This window comes from Eschrichtius robustus, chromosome 14, assembly GCF_028021215.1.
Source record: "Eschrichtius robustus isolate mEscRob2 chromosome 14, mEscRob2.pri, whole genome shotgun sequence".
In the NCBI taxonomy this organism is placed as follows: Eukaryota; Metazoa; Chordata; class Mammalia; order Artiodactyla; family Eschrichtiidae; genus Eschrichtius; species Eschrichtius robustus.
The window spans coordinates 95,625,845-95,645,729 of NC_090837.1; the positions used below are offsets into that span (position 1 = coordinate 95,625,845).

The following is a 19,885-nucleotide window of genomic DNA, read 5'->3' on the forward strand; positions in this document are numbered from 1 at the left end:
GCCTGCACCTGTTCTGGTGAATCAAGGTTTTGTGGAACGCGGGCCCTTCACTTGTGTACTGTCCGCAACTGATTTCATGCTCAACGGCACAGCGGGGTAGGTGCAACAGACACCGTACGTTCCACAAAAGCCGAAACGACCACTGGTCCCTTTACAGAGAAAGTCTGCCAACCCCTGCCTTAGAGAAAAGACTGCATGTATGAAGCAGGTACAGAATGTTTTATATGGAGCTAGAAAAAAATTCGTATAAAGTAAAAACCTGGTCATCAAAATGAAAAAGAAAATTAGCTAAAAGGGTTGAAAAACAAAACTGAGACACTATTACAGAAAGCACAACAAAGGACTAAGAGACAGAAGATGGAAAAAATAAGAGACTTCACAGGATCAACCCAGAAAATCCCAGCTGACTGGGATTACAGTTGATTAATAAAAGTTACAGAGAAAATACTGACAGATTTTTTTAACCCATAGCTGAAGTACACAAATTCTTAGATTAAAATGACCCATAACGAAGGATAAAGACCCACTCCAAGGTACCGAGCATAAATTCCAAAAGCTTCCAGAGAGAAGAGAAAAAGAACAGAGCACATGCAAAGGAAGACCAACCAAAATGGCGTTATATACGTCAAGGACAACCACAGGATAAATGCTCACGACAAAATGCCTTCCAGGTTCTAAGAGAAAATATTCTTCCTGCTACAATTTGTACCCAATGAAACTATCTAACAGACGTTCTCAGAAATTCATGGATCCCAAATGCATCTCTTGTGTCACTTTCTTAGAGACTTATAGGAGAACGCGTGCCACTGAAGAAAGGATATACAGCTGACCCCTGAACAACACTGTTTTGAACTGTGCGCATCCACTTATACTTGGATTTTTTTCAACAGGAAATACGACTGCACTACACAATCTGAGGTCGGTTGAACCAGCACATATTGAGGAAGCTCGGATATGGAGGGCTGACTTTATGTTATACTCAGATTTTCAACTATGTAGAGGGTCCACACAGGCATTGTTCAAGGGTCAACTTTAAATCAAGAGTGAAGACAAGATTCCATAAGGCAGGATTCACACAGGAAACTTCCCAGGATGTAGGCTGTCCAGTAGGGCTAGAGAGAAGTTTAGATGAAAGCAAACAGAGGCAGATCTCAGGGGATGAGCCTGGGGGGGAAGGAGTAGTAGAATTTAGAGATTATTTGATACGTTTAATAAGCATTTGGGGGGGAACACTGAAACACTGACCAACGTATGAAAGACTAGACAGATCTTTAAGGAAAATTTTAGGTACACTGAAAACCATGTAAGTAAAAAAAGAAGGCAATTACTAATCCAAGAAAAATAAAAAGTTGTAAAAGAGAGAAGCGTCACTGGGAACAATATTACAGTCATAGTAACAAACCACAACAACGTATTTTCAGCTGCAGGAATTATCTGGTATGATGCAAGAGGGGAAGTAGCTGGTGTAAAAGAGATATATTTTATGTACTGTAAGTCAACATATGCCAAAATTGACAAATCCAGAAACAGCCACAGATTATCATTTAGAAATAAGAAGACAAATAACAGCTTTACAAAGCTGAACATTATCCCAGACCCGTGAAAAGGGCAAGTGGAGGTGAGGCTGAGTCTTCAGCATCACTTGGTGACGTGTGGTGTGCGCGCACGGCTTTGGGGAGGCGCCATGACGGTGACTACCTCGTTCACCCCTCCCCCAACACCGCCCAGTAAACTTTCCTTCAGAAGTTAGCTCAGATGGGAAGGACTCCCACCCCCATCAATCCCTGCCTCCTGCATGCTCCCACAGCTGCTGATATATCCCTTACAGTAGTTTCCATGGATGTAACAAACAGCTACTGAGGATGGATTATGAGCCTGGCATCGCATGACCTGGACCAGCTGACTGGGACGCAGACAAGTGTGGTAACTGTGAGCCCCTGCCTACGAGTTTCCCCACGGTATTGCCAACATGAATTACCCGGCTCCCATTCCATCCAAATACCATTCAACCGGGGATAAAGAGAGCAGCACTCTTTCTCCAGGGCCGCCTCACTTCTACCACTATTTTCTAGGACATCTAGTTCCTCCACCATCTAACCCAGTGAGTTCAAGGAGTCACCCCACACTATTCTGTGGTTGTTTCCAGTTCAGTCCTGCTGGTGACGCATGGCTTCCGCCACCTGCCTCTTGGGGCATCTTGTCCTCTTCTACCTTCATCTTGAGCTCACGGCTCAAACCACTGCCTCTCCACCCCCCAAATGCCGCTCAGGTGGGGCAGGTGCTCCACATCCCCTCCTTGGCGAGACCACGAAGTAGGATCGCCCCGTGCTCTCAGTGTCTGACACGGATCTCATGTTTCTCCCTCCCCAACATCTGCAGCCCAAGACCTAGGAGGGCAGGAGGGTGAGGATGGCTTCAGAGCAGGGATCCTTTTTACTCTCACGTTTCTTTGGTCGAGAACCTTTTCTTTTATTGCTGTCTTCAAGCTCTTTATTCTACACACAAACAAACACCTCTCAAGAGGAAACTGATCAGATAATTCAATAAGAGAAAAAGAGAGACAGAGGGGGGAGGAGTTTAATCGTGTGTGCCCCTGTGGGAGCAACACGGCATTTCAATGATCACTTCTGAGAACAACTTTAAGTGGGAGATAAAAATATGATAGAAGAAGATAATCAATACAATCTCAAACAAATTTAGAACCAGGGGCTTCCCTGGTGGCGCAGTGGTGGAGAATCCGCCTGCCAATGCAGGGGACAGGGGTTCGAGCCCTGGTCTGGGAAGATCCCACATGCCGCGGAGCAACTGGGCCCGTGAGCCACAACTACTGAGCCTGCACGTCTGGAGCCTGTGCTCCGCAACAAGAGAGGCCGCGATAGTGAGAGGCCCGCGCACCGCGATGAAGAGTGGCCCCCGCTCGCCGCAACTAGAGAAAGCCCTCGCACAGAAACGAAGACCCAACACAGCCAAAAATAAATTAATTAATTAATTAATTAAAAAATAAAAATTTAGAACCAAATCCCTGAAAAACGTGATTAGATGAATGTTACCTCCATTTGAACCCCAGGCACCTGCGGATCCTCCTAAAGCATTTCTGCAGAGGGCGTGTCCTTCCCTCCCTGTCCCCCTGATGCAGAGCTGGGTGTCTGAACTGCACGTGCATCACGCTTCGCTCTTTTAAGGGATAACAACTTCCTCTGATGACTACAGATGCATCTTTCCTGGTGAAGCAGGTCATCTGTCTATTTTACTTTGCTTTATTGAACACTAATGTGGCTGCTAAATGCCATGAATGTAGCACTTTCTAATTTTAATGAATTCCATGAAGTTCATATTTAAATATATTTCTTTATTTGGGGTTCTCACCAATAAAGAAAAAATCCTACGTATACAACACACGCACGCACGCACACGCGCACACACACACCCTCAAGAGAAAACCGATCTGTTTTCAGTCTGATCCGTTTTCTTAAAGTGTAAGTGCAGAAGAGAAGCAAATACCTTTTTTCTTTTTATCTTACACGAATTTCCACTGTGATGTGCTATTTTCACGTTTTTAAAATTTAACTTAATCTTCTAACCTTAACTTTAAAATGACTCAGAAATCATGACTTCTAGTGTGAAATAAGAGGACATCGAACAGACTACTGCTTTATTTTAACTTCCAACAAACACCAAGAACAAACCCAGTTAGTCCAAAATAAACAAACAGCAACAGTAATTTGCCACCTACTGCTAATGCTCAGTATTTGGTCCCAAACCAGTGGTTTATCTTTGCCACCCGCAGGTAGAGCGCCAGGCTGACGATAAAGTACTCTCCCGTCTCCTCGATCCACACCAGCTCCAAGTGCACCCTTCCCTCCGCGTCTGCGTAGTCCACACGGTACGTCTCCCCCAAGAAAGTAGGGCCGTCAGAGGGCCCGGGAGAGGGTCTCATGCACACCGGGGAACTGAAACACCAGAAGGGTTTCCCATATTCTTCCAAAAGAGTTAAGTCCATTATAGAGCAACTCTACAAAATAAACACAGATGTTCGTAAGTGTGAGCATAAAACGGCCAATTAGACCTGACTTAGTAAACGTAGATGGAGCCTCGTCATGAAGGATTAAGTGAAAGAGGAGGGAGAAGAGGAAAGAAAACAAAATTACAGGAAGAGGGAACAGCATGTGACGAGCATGTGACAGTCCTCGGCACGGGGCAGGGGGTGGGGGGGATGCGGGGAGGTGGGGAGGGCGGCCAGGTCAGCTCCAGCCATCACTGAACTGCTGCGCCCGCGTGCAGCAACCGGTACCAGCAAACGCAGAGACTGCCTTTCTAATGGTCAGAGCTGGGATAAAGCTTTGTTTCCTGTACAATTACAACGCTTCCCTTCCCGCTCCCCAGTGGGAACTGAATATCTGCTTCTCGATTACCAAGGAACACAAAACAAATTATATTACTTTTACATTATGCTGACCCTTTAAGTCTGCCATGTTGATATTTTGCCTTTCTTGGTCCTCAAGGTCCATTGTAACTTCAACATTTTAGCACGTGTTTTTGTAAGACTCATCTAAATCCATTTTAAAAAGTCAGGTCTGTGCTCTTGAAGACATGAAATAATATTCCTTTGTGTGTGATAAATCTTTACCGAGGTTTAAACATCTGCTCACAAATAAACAGAATAAAACATCTCATTGTAACAAATAGCAAGTGGATCAAGAGAGAATCCTTAATGATACCGAAGTGCTGCTTTTCACGCTCAACAACAACGCTGCTCTTGGCCTCAGTCGTCACCCCTAGTCATTGTCACAAGGCATCCATGCTCGTAGGCAGAATTCAGCCAGCTTAACTGGGGCCCTCTGCATCCACAGCAGATCCATCCTGTGGAAATCCTGTTCATCCCACAACACACAGATGGAGAGGAGCGAGAACCAGGGCACCCACGGGCACAGGGATCACAGGAGAAGCGAGACTGGGTGAGAACCCCCCCTCCTCCCCCCCGCCAATCCTCCCTCCCCTCCGTGTGGCTGGTTTGTGATAGAGGTAAAAATTGATGTAACTGTTCAAGGAAAAATCTGTATGCTGGAACTTATAACTGCAATAAACTTTAAATTGGTGTCCTAAGAGGTAATTAAGAAGTGATTAAGATGTTTTTGAGTAAATGCTACTTGCCTGGTCCAACCTACGGCTCCACTCTTTCTCCACAAAACAAACAGCCAGAAGGACTTTGAGGGAACAGAGGGGTGCAATCAACACTGCTCAGCAACGTGCTGCGTGCCACCTACCCGCCAACTCCACCACGCTCAGTGGAAAACGAAAGGCACTCAATAGGCATTGGATAAATCAATCAACTGATTGCCACTGGCTAAGAGGACGTGCACAAATCTTCAGACACCAGAACAATAAATCTAGGACTTTCAAAGCAGCATCAAACATATACATCAATAGACACATTTGTTATACAGAAACCAGGTACTTTAAGAAAAAAACAAACAAACAAATTACCTTTATACAGCCATCAAAAGTATTAGTTTTCCAAGAAAGGCCAACTTTTCCAATAAGAGGTAGGTGTTCTGTGCTATTTTTAAAACTTATCACACTGAGCTTCATATATTCATTTTCAATGTATCCTGAAAAGATCAAAGATTTTTAAAATTACTATACGCCAACCAATGCAGGACAACAAGTCAAGACCCCTCAGATCTGCTGCTCTATAAAGGAAGCCTCGTGGAGCTAAGTGCTGGGTTCAGGGGTGGAAGGAGACCCTGACACAGCTGACGCAGGCGTCTGGCTGAGGCGAGGGCACTACTATATCCACCTGCATTCCTGAGACAGAGAAATGAGCTTGTCTCAATGGTGAGACGGGGAGAGGCCTGGGGTGCACAGGACAGCACCCTGTCACCGATGGGGAGACTGCTACGAGGCAAGGGTTCCACTGATTTGATTAAACAAACCGCTAGGAAAATGCGAAACCAGAGCTGTGAAACTTAAGAAAACAGAGGCCAGAAACTGCACAGAAAAAGGGCATTAGACGTGAGGGAGGGGAGCGACGTCCAGAGGAAGGAGGGGTGAGAGCCAGTGAAGGTGGAAAGCGGTCAGGGAAGGAGCCCAGCACACGTCTTCGCAGGAGCGTACGAACAAGCAGAAATCCCACCACGTGCTGACCAGGAGCTGAGACCAGAGCCCTGCCCTCCCTGGACCAACGCAGAGCTGCCCGGGAGCAGCCTCGCCACCCAGGGCTGTCACGGCCCAGGTGCACGCACGCCCGGGGGCCTGCAGGACGGCTGAGCCTCGTGCGCCCACTTTAACCCATCCTGCAAAGGGGAGCGTCACCCGTGACGATGTCACAGGCCTTCACTCGCACGCAAGCTTTCTTCAGAGGCGGCACCTGATCAAGGGTGAGATGTGCGTCACGGGCAGAGCAGAGAAAGGAGAGCAGAGAAAGGCACATGCTCTCTGACCCCATGGCTGCTTATCTCACGGGACAAAATAAAACCAAAACCAAGCTGCCCTGGGAGCCAGAGCCCCATTCTAGAAACTCTAGACAGTGTCCTCACGGAAGTGCAGCCAAAAGATCAGGACCAGGACATTAGCTCTGAGCGGGAGTCCCATTAGGCAGCGCAGCTCCAGCCCTGGAGGGCCTGTTAGCCTGTCTGGTCCAAGGACAGAGGCTGCCCAGGTTCCCTCCCCTGCTGCTGAGAGCTCAGCAAGAACCGTGCAGCTTGTCAAGCGAGGCCTCGGAGGAGGCGAAGCAATGACATCCCGAACAGCAGATGTGGCTCTGCTCTGCCCTTTGTCACCACACAGCCACGTGCAGGACTGCTGGCTTGTCCTCAAGACATGGCAGAAAGTGGAGCCCAAGGTACAACAGCCAATAACAGCCCAACGGCAATTGTCTGAGTTGATAAACATGAAATCTCTGTAGGAAGCGAGGACTCTTGCTACTCTGTTACCACCAGACAACCTCCCTGTAGGAAAGCTAGAACACTGTGGTATCTTAAAAGGTCAGAGCTCTTCCCACTGACCCTGTGTAACTGCTTGCTTTCTAAGACAGAACAAGGTGAAGCTCTCTGTACATGTAAGCAATCTGCACACAGAATGCATATGTGAAGGTGAATGCAAATAAAATAGGTCATGTTTTTGAGAATTTACTGTACACCAAGCATATGTTACATACTTTGTGTACAGCAGCTTAAAAGAATACCTTAGAATAGTACTATTAATTAGACACTGCAATTCCCTGAGCTCACAGGTGAGAAAGCTATGCGCCGAGAGGTGAGCAGTGCCTTGCCCAAGGCCACGCGGTGGTCAGCAGCAGAAACGTGACCCAGACCTGTTCTGCGTCTGGAGTCCATGTTACAACAGATTAAAACAGATATGAACGTGGGGACACACGATCACCTATTGGTTTCAATACTAGCTGAGAATGTATAACATAGATCTAGATTCTCATGGAGTTTTGTTTTCATTTTACTGCCAATAGAGAAAAATCTATAAATGCACAGACAGATGCGCTGGGGAACCGTTTATGGCTCCCAAAACTGTTGCTGATTTGTCCATGCTCACTACCTCCCATTCCCAGCCCTCCTGTAACCAGGTGGTGAGTGGCCTGGCTCCTTCTCTGAGACGCGCCCCTGCTCGCCTGGGTCAGAGTGAGCCGTGGGAGCAGGTAGAGAAGGGAAAACGCCTCTGACAGACGCAGGGGCAGAGGCCCAAGTCCTCACGGAGCGGGCACGGGCAGCACTCTGGGGTCGACTACTAGGTGTGACAGGGCGATGTTTTCACAAGAGAAGCCACAGTGCGTCACACGTATACAAACACAGAGTCTAGCGCTTCCAGAGAGACTATGAACTACCATATCCTTATACATTCCTGTGCTGCTTAAACCATTCAGAATAAATTCTGTTGTTGGAGACTCTAACTTTAACCTACCAATACGTAAGGCCATCCCCAAAACGCAGAGAAATACAATGCAAGGCTCACCACTATTGGCTTCCCGTGATATGCGCGCAGAAGCACGGATTTCAGAGTCGTAAGGAACTCGTTCCAAACCTGCCCAGGCATTTGCTAGAGGTATGACCATGGTCAAGGTCCAAGCCAAGCAAAATGAGACACAAATAGAGAGTACTTTATAAAGCTTTGTGATTAATGGAACAAGTAGTAAACATTAACATTACAGGGTGAATTGTTATAAATGCCAGACTAAGGCTGCTAAGCACTTTAACGTATTATCTCAACCATAATACTCCATTTAAAGAGCCAAGCCCACTGCCAAGCAGAAAGATGTACCATGTTCATGGAATGCAAGACTCAATACCGTTAAGACATCTGTTTACCCAAACTGATATACAGACTTAATACAATCCCAATCATAATCCCAGCAGGCATTTAATAAATAATTTACAAATAAATCATAAGATGTGAAAAGCTGATTCACATGGAAATGCTAAAGACCTAAAATAGCCACACAATCTTGAAAAAACGAAAAACAATTGACTTCAAGACTTACTATAGCGCTAAAGCAATCAAGACAGTGTGGTATTACTATAAAGATACACAAATAATAGATCAACAATATAGAACAGATAGGTCCAGAAACAGACCAACACTTTCTTACAAGCAACTGATTTTCGATGAAGACATCAAAATAATTCAATGAGAAAAGAAAGCCTTTTCACAAATGGTGCAATAACAACTTGCTATTCATATGGGAAAATAAAATGAACCTCAACCCTTACCTCATACTTCACACAAAAATTAATTAGGGATGGATCACAGACCTAAATGTAAAAGCTAAAACCATAATCCAGCTGGAAGAAAGAATATCTCCATAACCTGGAGTAGGAAAAGTTTTTAAGACAGAAAAAAGAAAATAATACCATAAAACAAGAAAATAATAAATCAGATATCATCAAAGTGAGAAACTTCTGATCACTAAAAGATACCACTAAGAAAATGAATAAGCAAGCCACAGACTGGGAAAAAATATTTTCAAAACGTGTATCTGACAAAGGACTGTTATCCAGAATATATAAAGAGCTTCTACGATTGAGAAATAAAGAAACAAATACTGATTTAAAAAAAAAAAAAAAAAACACCACAAAAGGATTAAAGACACTTCAAAAAAAGATATGCAAATGAATAATAAGTACGTGAAAAAGTGCTCAGCACTACTGGCCACTAGGGAGAAACTACTACTACCATACACCAGATGAGCTAAAATTTAAAAGACTAATAACATCAATGGTTGCCCAGGATACGGAGCAACCAGAACACTCATACACAAATTATCGATAGAGTGTAAAATGGTACAACAACTCTAAAAAAAGAAGTTTGGCAATTTCTAATACATAAAAATGTCTTATACATTAAAAAAAAAAAAAAAGACTAGCAACTTTTAATCCATAATTAAACCTGTCCTAATTCGACTTCCCAGTCCTAGGTATTTAGCCAAGAGAAATGAAAACATATGCTCACAAAAAAGACTTGTACAAGAAATCTATAGCAGCTTTATTCATAACAGCCCAAAACAAAAAACAACCCAAATTCCCTCTCTATCAACAGGAAAACTGGTGAGCAAATTCTGGTATACTCATTCAATGGAATACCGCTCATCAATAGCAGGAATGACTATCAACCTTGCATCAGTATAGATGCATCCCAAGTACATTATGCTGAATGAAAGAATCTGGACACAAAAGAGTACATACGGTATGATCCCATTTATATGAAGTCCTAGAACTAGCAAAACTAATCTAATGTGGAAAAAATAAGAAAAATGTGTATGGGAGTTTTTGGACTATTCTTGTAATTTTTTGTAAGTTGGAAAGTATATCAGAAAGTTACAGAAAAAGCAGCGCTCAATAAAGGTTAGTTGTTAGCTGTATCAACCTTCCTCCGAAGGCCCCTCTGCTTTTTTTGCACTGGCCCCTCTTTTCCTATCCAACCTATAACTCTGTGCATGGCCCACCTGCATCCTCAGATCTTCCTCATCCCCCATTGCTTTAGGGAGTTTATCAGTCACCCCTGTGGCTGACAGCACCTTTCTACCTACGTTAATCTCTTTCTTTCCTAAACCCCTGTACACTTTAACATTTAAATATATTGGACTGCTAGATCTGTTTCCTGAAATAATCTGCCATCTTTGGGAATAAAGGTCATGTCTTCTGTGGCATATTAATGGCACTACTAATAACATTTCTCATTTCTCAGCTTTGATTAGAGTTCATTTTTTGCATCATAAATAGAACACAGATAAAGTGGGAAGTAAAGAAAGTGGGGAGGAGAGATTGGTGATTGAATTTTCCTGAAGCAAAGAGAAAGAAGAGGGAAGGGGGTTCAGTTAGATTAGAACTGCCTGAGGCAAGGACAACAGAGCACAGGTTAACTAAACAGATAAGCTGAACGAGACAGAACCCTCGATCACCATCTGGAGACCAACTCAGGGACACAAATAAATGGAACGGTCGTCAGGAGGCAACTCTCAGGTGTCTCTAAGTCTTGGATAGAGAGGTAGGAAGACCCTATAAACCTAAAAATACTTGCCACAGAGCATTAACAATTTACAGCAGAGACCTGATGCTACAAAGTAATAATCAGTAACAAGATGGTATAATCATTAGACTCTAATGACCAAATAGAACTGGCACTAATTCTTAGGGAGAGAAAATCTTTAGTATCCCGCCATTCCCTGCTGGTTGTCTAATGTAAATCTGCCCTGGCATATACATGGCTTTTCTATTTCTCTCAGCTAATTATTTTCAGATACCTCTGTTATTTTCCGAACCCCTGATATACGTAAAATGTAAATAGTTAAATACAACCATAGATCAGGTCCCTGAACACGAGGAGGATCAGAGCTCCCTCTTCCACTTCCGTTTCGTATGTAGGCTGCAAAAGGGAAATGAACTGGAGCTGTACTGGTGGGAGACTGGAAAAACAGAACTTCCAAATCTTTAGGACAATTTCCGTCCTCAGTTCCGGCTTGGACCCAAACAATGTCTGTCTTGGAGGATGTGACGACATCAATAAAATCTCCAATAATCTTCTGAGAAGCGGGGGCAGTCGGGGGGGGGGGGGGTCTCTACATCTTTCATGTTAAGTAGGACTCCCACAGGCTACATTTTCTGGTGGTGTCGTTCCTGATATTGGTGACAATTAACTTGATTTTAAAGAGAATAAATTGTGTATTTAGACTCTTTAAAACTTCACTGTTCATTAATTCAATGGTGTTTGAAAATAGTTTTTTCTATTGCTGTATTCGAAGGTTCAGACTGGTATTTTCACAAGACTTGGTTCAATTTTCCTGCCTTTGGCTCAATTTTCTATCAGTCCAGTCCATCTGAGTATAATTATTTTTCCCTAGACTAGTCCTTCCAAAGACGTTTAAGGGGAAAGTATGCGGATGTTTGTTTTGGGCCCTCCGACGCCTGCTCTGCTTCTCTCACTAAGAACAGTCCGGTATCCTCTGAGGAACACAGCCAGGTCGGTGCCCATGCTTCAGATGCGAGAAACCAGGCTCGGTCATGGAGCCCCATCCATCTGGCCACTAACTGAGTCAGGGGTGGTTCATGACCCGACCAGAGCCAGGGAGATGCTCTGAGACTCTTGGGCAGGCTGTGGGCGGAGCTCGGCAGCAAGACCTCGGCCTTGGATGTGGGATCTAGAGCTCGTTAGAGCTGCCCTGGGAGGAGGAAGCCCAACTCAGAACCCAGCGAAGCAAGAGTCGTGGGAATGGGAGCGAGAAGGAGGGACAGAGGGACAGAAGGCTGCTGGACACATCCAGTCCCACTGACACGCAACAAGCCCACCCGGCAAACGGCACTGGGAAGGAGACCTACCCTTTTTCAACATGAATCCTTCTTGCTAAGCCAGCTTTAGGTTAGGTTTTCTAGGTAGAAAATTAGGTTCTAGGTAGCTTTCAAACAAAAAATAATTTTCCCATCTATACAGAAGTGGTTTTTTCTTTTAAAATAATTTTCGAATCAGAAAACATGAATACATTTATAAGTGGAAGAGGAGTTGATGGAAAACTGGTTTGAAATAATGAAGAGATAAGAGACCAAGGGCTAAATAAAGGTCCCAGAACAGGCAGGAGCAGATATAGTTAGGAATGGAAATCCTTTGGAAAGGAAATCTTTTGGAAAGAGAGTGAGACATCTTTTTCTCTGAAACAGGAAAAAAACAAGCCTACAGACTGTGGTACCGTGAAGATGTGCTGGCAGATGAGGGAGGAAGAGCAGGAAGCGCAGTCATTTTTCTTAGCACAGCGGGTAGCGAGCCTTGAGAACAAGGAAGATGAGTGCGACTGCATTTAAACAGCCTTTCTGTGAAATACAAGGCGGGACTAACAAGAGTTGATTAAAAGACTTCTGAGGAGCAACAAGGGATGAGTTGAAATCTGACAGCCCCAGCGGACATGCATTTGTGATTTCCTGCAAGGAACTGCCGGGCATTCATGAAGTTAGACTCTCAAACAGAGTCAAGAGTCCGGAAATGCAAAAGAAGAGGAAAAGGGCTCACATAAAGGCTCCTCCTCACAGGTCCTGTGTTACCGGCGGGGCTGGCTTCAGGGGCCACAACCTGTGTGGATACAAGGGACCCCTCCTGGTTTAATGTGCTGCTGTCAGCATTTTGAACTTAATAATTTTCTAACGAGGAGCCCCGCGGTTTCATTTTGCACTGGGTCCCACAAATCACATGGCCTCTTCTGCTTCAGGGCAAGGACCACTGACTCCCTGTGAGCACTGACATAAAACGTATGGAGATCAGTGTTCTCCTGCTCTGTGAACAGAATCTGTAATGCTGATTTTTCATAATGAGTCACCAAAAGTACAAAACGGGAAAAAATGTACTAACAACTGCTGATGAAGATGCTCTAAAGAATTATCTGTTCTAATTTTTCTAGATAATCACCACCTAGAAAGTACTGTACTATTTCTAATGCCTTCCTGTTATCATGAATGCTTAGAGAGGATAATCTGACCTAGAAACATAGAAAGTAATTAGTATCAAGGAAGAGAGGGAACAAAAAAGTATCTATTTTTGGAATCACAAAAATAAAAATGGGATAACATGCTATATATGAAAAGTATCTTAAACAAACACTAAAAACTTTAAAAGTAGAATTTCTTAAAGAGAAGTTATTTAGGCTAACCAGTGTCTGCTGCTCAGAAGTTGAACAATCCTACTTTTATCATAGAATAAAAATAAGTTTCTTAGGTGCATAACTTCTTTCAAACCCCTCAATATTTTCTATTGTATCTTACAGAGTAAGGCACTGAATATTTATCATTTAATCAGTACTTTAATGAAAAGCATATTGCAGAATCTCTATAGGAGATAGAACAAATCTAACAACAGATAATGGAAACATAATCTAAACATATTCCTTCACAATGGCAGCACAAAAATGAGTTGAGAAAGGTGAAGGACCTACATAAGAAAACATTTCTCCTAAGGGCAGAGAAGAAAACTTAAAGAAATGGAGAGATAGTCCAAAACCCTAAATAAAAACACATCAATTCCTTCCAAATTAATGTCCACATTCAATACAAATCTGATCAACATCCAAATAAGACATTTAACATCTGGCCAGGTGATTATTAATTATGTCTAAAAGAATAAATGGATGGAAATAACTGAGAAATGCTGGATGAAAGTTCACTAGTAAGAAATGTCACATCGGGGGAGGGACACATTTTCATAACACAGTTCACAAGTAAAGCTTGAACTGCCTTCCTGCCTGGTGGAGATACAGGGAGAAGGGGTGCCAATCCTCAGCAGAGAGAAAGAGCCCGAAGTGGGAAGGGCACGGGAACCTGCAGGCTGCGTGTAATCTTTATGTTAATCAAAAGGAAGTGTGGGTTTAAAAAATGAAGAGAAATAATGTAAAGGAAACAAAGGTGAATATTCGCCTGATCTTGGCAAGTGAGTACTTTCTACGTGAAAAAAATTTTGGAAGAAACAAGAAGGAAAGGACTGATTGCATACCATTAAAAACTTTGGAAGGATCCAAAACAACATATACCAAATTAAAAGGCAAAAGACAAAATGGAGAAAACACCTGCAGCAAATATAACTCATATAAACCTTGTAAACATTTAAAACAATGGAACCAACCAAACACAAACAGATGGAAATTCAATCAGGAGAGAAATGTAAAAACAAGACAACACTAGCACATGCCCACCTCCTGGAAGCACTCCTTACTTCCTCTTATTTCCTCACTTTAGTCCTCGGGGAACCTTACGAGGAAGGTTCTCATGCTACTGCACCATCACACACTTGTGACAGGTACTCCGGAATCTGGATCCTACGAAGACGCCCCTGAAATAGCCTACCGGATAGCTGCTACAGTAGCCATAAACCTCTGCTACAGTCAACAGGCTTTTTTAAATAGTCAACCTAACATTCAACATTTGCAAATTTAAAACAATCAGATGTCATTTGCACCTCTCAAATCATCAAATATTTTTCAAATTAATGCTCATGATAATAATGCTATAATCATGAAAATGGAGACCTAAATGCCCAACAGAAGGACAATGGGTCAATAAATCCTGATAAAACCAAACAACGGGTTGTCACACAACTTTTCAAAATCTAGTTTTTCCTAAGACTACTACTTAGTGACATGGGGGAAAAGCAAGCACTGTTCACACAATGTGGTCCACAAATATAAATATAGCTACAGATTTGAAAATGGACCAAAATATAAACAAGAGTTGTCCTTGGGTGACTTTTATTTGCTTCTTTAGAAGTGTTCATATATTCAGAATTTTCAAATCCCATAATAAGAAAAAGACATTAGCTTTTACATGCATTTTTATAACAACTCAAATAAATGACAGAAGCAGCATACTTTGTTATTTAAAAATTCTTTCCCTTTGCTTCTTTACCATCACTCTCCCTCTCAATACTGATAAAAAGACTACAATCTGCTGTACTATGCAAAACCTTTTTCCTTCAGCTTCTGAAAATTGGTAATAATTAGCCTGATACAAAGATCAAAAAATATGCATTCTTTCATACTTTGCACTGCCGATCATGCTCTTTTTCAAGCTCTATTCACACTTCAAAGACACAACTGGACTGCTTCCTGTCTGCTCTTCCACTGGACTGTACCCATTCTCATCCTGAGACCGTCTATTCTTAGAAAGGCCTGCCTGCCAGGCTGGCCCTTGGCTGGTGCCTGGGGATGGATTTCAGGAGTGTTCCCACCTCACCATCCCTCACTGACAAGAGTGGGTCACCTGCCTGAACAGTTTGTACCAACAATGTGGTTCCTGCTGAACATCTTTCCACCTGGGAGTCTGGAATTTGGGCGAGCCAGGCAGCAGGTGCCCACGTAACCAGCCCCAAAAAGAACCCTGGGTGCTGAGTCTCCAACACACTTCTCAGGTAGGCAGCATTTCGCAGGTGTCCTCACGACTCCTGTGTGACTGCACATCCTGGGAGGGGACCCTTGGATGCCTGCACCTCCTTCCCCTAGACTTCACCCCTTAAGGCTTTTCCCCTCCACTGACTCTGCTCTGTACCCTCTGGCTGTAATAAATCTTAGCCATTAATAAAACTATACCTTGAGACCTGTGAGTCCTCCCAGCGGATCACTGAACCTCCCTCCCAGCAGATCCACTGGGTCTTGGGGACCCAATGCCAACAGTCTACCCACATTTGCAAAAGAACAGAAATCATAATGGGCACAGGAAAACCCACACTGCACTTGAAGAAGCTTACTTCAAGTTTCCATTTACAAATTATTTCGCTTATAAATCCAATTCAGGTAACAAAATATGTCTTCACTTAAACTTCCTTTTAGCTTAATTTTAGTGGCAATACCCAAAGAAGCAGGTAGCAAACATGGACAGGCTCAGGAATCATGAATCTTCCTTTGAAAAAAAAGGTAACACTGTTCCTTTTAAGAAAATTCTTAATGCAGCCATGACTCGTCAAAGTGACAGAACACATGAAAATACAAAGAGAAAACATCCCAGGTCCTTGGGGGAGGAATATGACAAAGTCCCAAGGAGAAGCCGTCAAATAAACCTTTCAGGAAAGAAGGAAGGACCTGGATTCTCTGCATTCGCCATCAGCAGCGCTGAGAGGTAGGACACCGTCTCCCTGGACAGCGTCTGACTGAGGAGAATAATGTCTAGAGCTCGAGCTCTGCATTAGCAAACTGGAGGACCAGGCAGAGCCGCCAGCACGGAGCCTGCTCTGACCCGAAAGGCAGACAAGGTGAACAGTACAGCAGGGCACGGTGTCACCACGTGGGAGCTGAGCCCACCAGAGAAGTGTGGGAATTCACAGCCCAGAGGCGTTGGCTGTGGCCTCACAGCACTGGCCAAGTCAGGGTCCCAGGGTGCTCATCCCCCAAGGGTGAGCTCTGTGTCTCAGGGATCTCACTCCAGCTCCAAGAACTAACTAGGGTCTTCTGGTTTGATTTTGGTAACATGTATTGCAACTACAACAATAAAAATCCAAAGAACCTTGTAGCACAGTACATGAGACAGAGTTAATAAAATAGAACAGAGGGATATTTTATTCAGAGAAAATACTGTGACCAAGAGGTAGAGAGCATCAAATGGCCAGCACTCACTCTGAATGCTTCACTGGGGTTGCTCTGTATGAATATAAACATGGCGTGAATCCTTTGATTATCTGTATTCCCTGCATATGAACTGACTGCACAGTCATTTCTAGAGATCTTTTTAGCCCGTCGTAGGCAAATTATTCTACACAATGCATTCTATACTAAAACTCTAAAGAAATATATACATTTCCTCTAAAGGATGAAGATATGCTCAGATTTATAGACATATCATGGTACAACTAATTAAAATAGCTACTAATTGCTATAAGTCCAATATTTATCAGAATACCTGACAAGAGAACCTGGAACTGCAAAAGATGTGCACGGTATCTTGGGCAGCTGCTGCTTCAATGATCCCATGCTTTCTCAGTCACTGTAGTTTTACTGTGTGTTTAACATTGGGTAAGACCAGTAGCCCTCTTATTATTTTCAAAGTTTAATCAAGACCTGGATGGTGGTCACACAGTTGTTTGCTTTATGATAATTTGTTTTATGCGTTTCTCCTTGTGTCGTTTCACAATACAAAACAAGTTTAACCACACAGGTGGCTTCAGAGTTACGGGTAATGGTCTACTTCTTACACTGTGTGGCAGGTACATGGATTTTTTAACTGTTTAATTGTTTTTCTGTAGCCTAAACACAGAGAAAAGATGACACTACCTCACACTTAAACATTTAAAACAAAACTTTTATCAACCATTCCATATTCATGTGTATTTCTAAATGGATTTTAGAGTCAACTTGGCAAGTTTCATAATAAATTCCCTTTGGGATTTTTCAAAAGAACTGTAATGAATTTGTGGACTGAATTGGTACAGCCTCAAATGTTTTACTTAAAGATGGAATGCTGGAAGCGGTCCTACGAAATGACCAAACTCAGGCTCTGTTCATCAATTACATCATATTTAAAGCTGTACCTTTCCGCTCCTTCGAGACCCCCTCCTAACTGGGTCCGGCCTACTCCCCATTAACCCGTCTGAGCGCCACCACTAGTCGCTTTACGCCGGCCCCGGCCCCCCCTCGGCCTGCCCCTCCTCAGAGCCCTCCGGGAGCCCCTGGAGCCACCCTCCCCGGGGCCTGCGACCTGGCCCAGCAGGCTTCTCTGCACCCGTCACGGAGGGCAGGCGACGCGCGTGAGACGGGCGCATCCGCCGCCAGCACGCCCCCTGCATCCCGCCAGCACCTGTCAGTGCACGCACCAGACACACAGACGGGCCTGGTCCCCTCTCCTTCCTGCCACTCCCCGTAGGCTGCCCCTCAGAGCCAGGCGAGGACGCTCCCAGCTCTAGGGACGTGACGACAGAACACTTATCCTTGACGGGGCACAGTGCTGTCACCCCCTCCTGCAATGACATCGCTGGAATTTACTAAACATACCCCCTGGTACCACAAGAGAGTTTCTCAAAAACCGTAGCAGGCGTTTGAGCCTGTACTCCGGTGAAATGTGACAACTCTGATGGCAACGGCGCCCCCTGCTGACCCTCGTCGCAGAACTACACGCAGAGGAAGCACCTGAGTCTTGTGCGAAGTCTTAGGGTGAAAGCGTTCCTCACTGTGAAAACAACAGATGACGGTGAATTATTCCCATAGAAGTTTCCTATCCTCCTTCACTTTACCTGGCCTCCTGTGTGTCCTAACAACCATCTCAGCTTCTCAGGGGTGTGTCAGCACTCCAGCAGAGAAGGGCCCCGCCTGACACCCGTACGATGGCAACACCTTGAAAAGACAGAGCCACACACACAAGAAGATCCACTCTAGAAGCACATCACTGCAAAGTACAGTGGAGAGGAGGCAGCGGCCAGGCTCGGGGGCAGACGGAGCTCCGCCACGCACCAGCTGCTCGTGATTCAAGAACTGGCCTACGGTCCACCTCGGCCGCCCTGTTAACAACACGGGAGAGATCACAGTGCCCAGCCCACAGGCTTGCCGTGGAGGTTAATATAAATATGAAACATTCAGCAAGCACCTCTGATGAGTGCCCATCCGTGTTCTCTGTCACCATCGTCCCGTCCTCATCATTATCACGGGCACAGCTTAGGCGTTAGGGACACACACAAAGCTTCATCAACATGATGCTGTATTTGCTGAGAACGAGGAGAGGGGGAATCCTCTCCTCTGAAGTCCTAGCACCCGCCTAAGACAGACCTCGACCCAACCCCTCGAGAACAGAGATTGTGTCAGGTAGGAAATGACGGAAGTGAAGGGCCCCTGAGGACGCAGGGCTGGAGCCCTGGAGAGCGAGAGAACAAGTTCTCTGCCAACACCAGCCCCAAGCACACGAGTTTGTGCCCTGGGTATAGACAGGGGGCATGTCAGCAGTCCCCTCGACAGTGTATACCGGGAAAAGGGATAGATTTCATTCTCTATTTTAAATAACAGAATAAAGGTAAATGGGTTAAAGTACAAAGAAGATAATTTGGGCTCAGTGAAAGGCCGAATTTCCACACCTTCACAAAAGCGGGTGGGCTGTTTCCGGACAGAGCAAATTCAAGCCCAGGAGGGGGTCATTCTCTAGATCACCTCACCAGTCCTTCCTAACTCTGAGAGTCCAAGATTCTGGGCATAAAGACCACTGAAGAAAAACAAGAGAACCTGAAAATTAAACAATCTAAGCAGTCAACTCAAAAAAGCTAGAAAAAGATCAAAATAAACCTACAGAAAACAGATGATTTCTAGAAAATCATATAAATACTAAAACTGATTCAATTAAAAGTAGAAAACCTGATTATAACGGAATCAGAAATAGATTTAAAACATAAAAAATAAAGGAAAACTGTACCCTGAGTTTAAATGGAAAAACACTAAAAACCAAATAACTGAAACCAGTACCTTAAAAATAAGCATACAGGGCTTCTCTGGTGGCGCAGTGGTTGAGAACCTGCCTGCCAAGGCAGGGCACACGGGTTCGAGCCCTGGTCTGGGAAGATCCCACATGCCGCGGAGCAACTAGGCCCGTGAGCCACAATTACTGAGCCTGCGCGTCTGGAGCCTGTGCTCCGCAACAAGAGAGGCCGCGATAGTGAGAGGCCCGCGCACCGCGATGAAGAGTGTCCCCCGCTTGCCGCAACTAGAGAAAGCCTTTGCACAGAAACGAAGACCCAACACAGCCAAAAATAAATAAATTAAAAAAAAAATAATAAGCATACATATGACAAGAGAAGCTTATCTTAGGGATTCTAGGATGTTAACCAGTAGAAGATATATTAATGAAATTCACTCTAATAGTGTAAAGGAGAAAAAAAATCGTATCATCAATAGTTGCCCAAATGTATTTGATAACATTTAACAATTATTGCTGATTTTTTTCAAAAA

General features: G+C 44.2%; 1 protein-coding gene across 3 annotated transcripts in view; it reads right to left on the reverse strand.

Moving 5' to 3' along the window:
• Nucleotides 1-3,651: 3,651 nt before the first annotated feature.
• Nucleotides 3,652-19,885, reverse strand: part of FBXO15 (F-box protein 15) — a 46,400-nt gene continuing 30,166 nt past the window's right edge. For 2 of the 3 annotated variants that reach the window (XM_068563104.1, XM_068563103.1), the window contains 2 exons: nt 5,485-5,609; nt 3,652-4,012 (listed from right to left, as the gene is read on the reverse strand). In XM_068563104.1, the coding sequence (XP_068419205.1) occupies nt 3,743-4,012; nt 5,485-5,609 (395 nt within the window). In that variant the 3' untranslated portion in view covers nt 3,652-3,742. The remainder of the gene's footprint in view (nt 4,013-5,484; nt 5,610-19,885) is intronic. The other variant, XM_068563105.1, reaches the window with a different exon arrangement.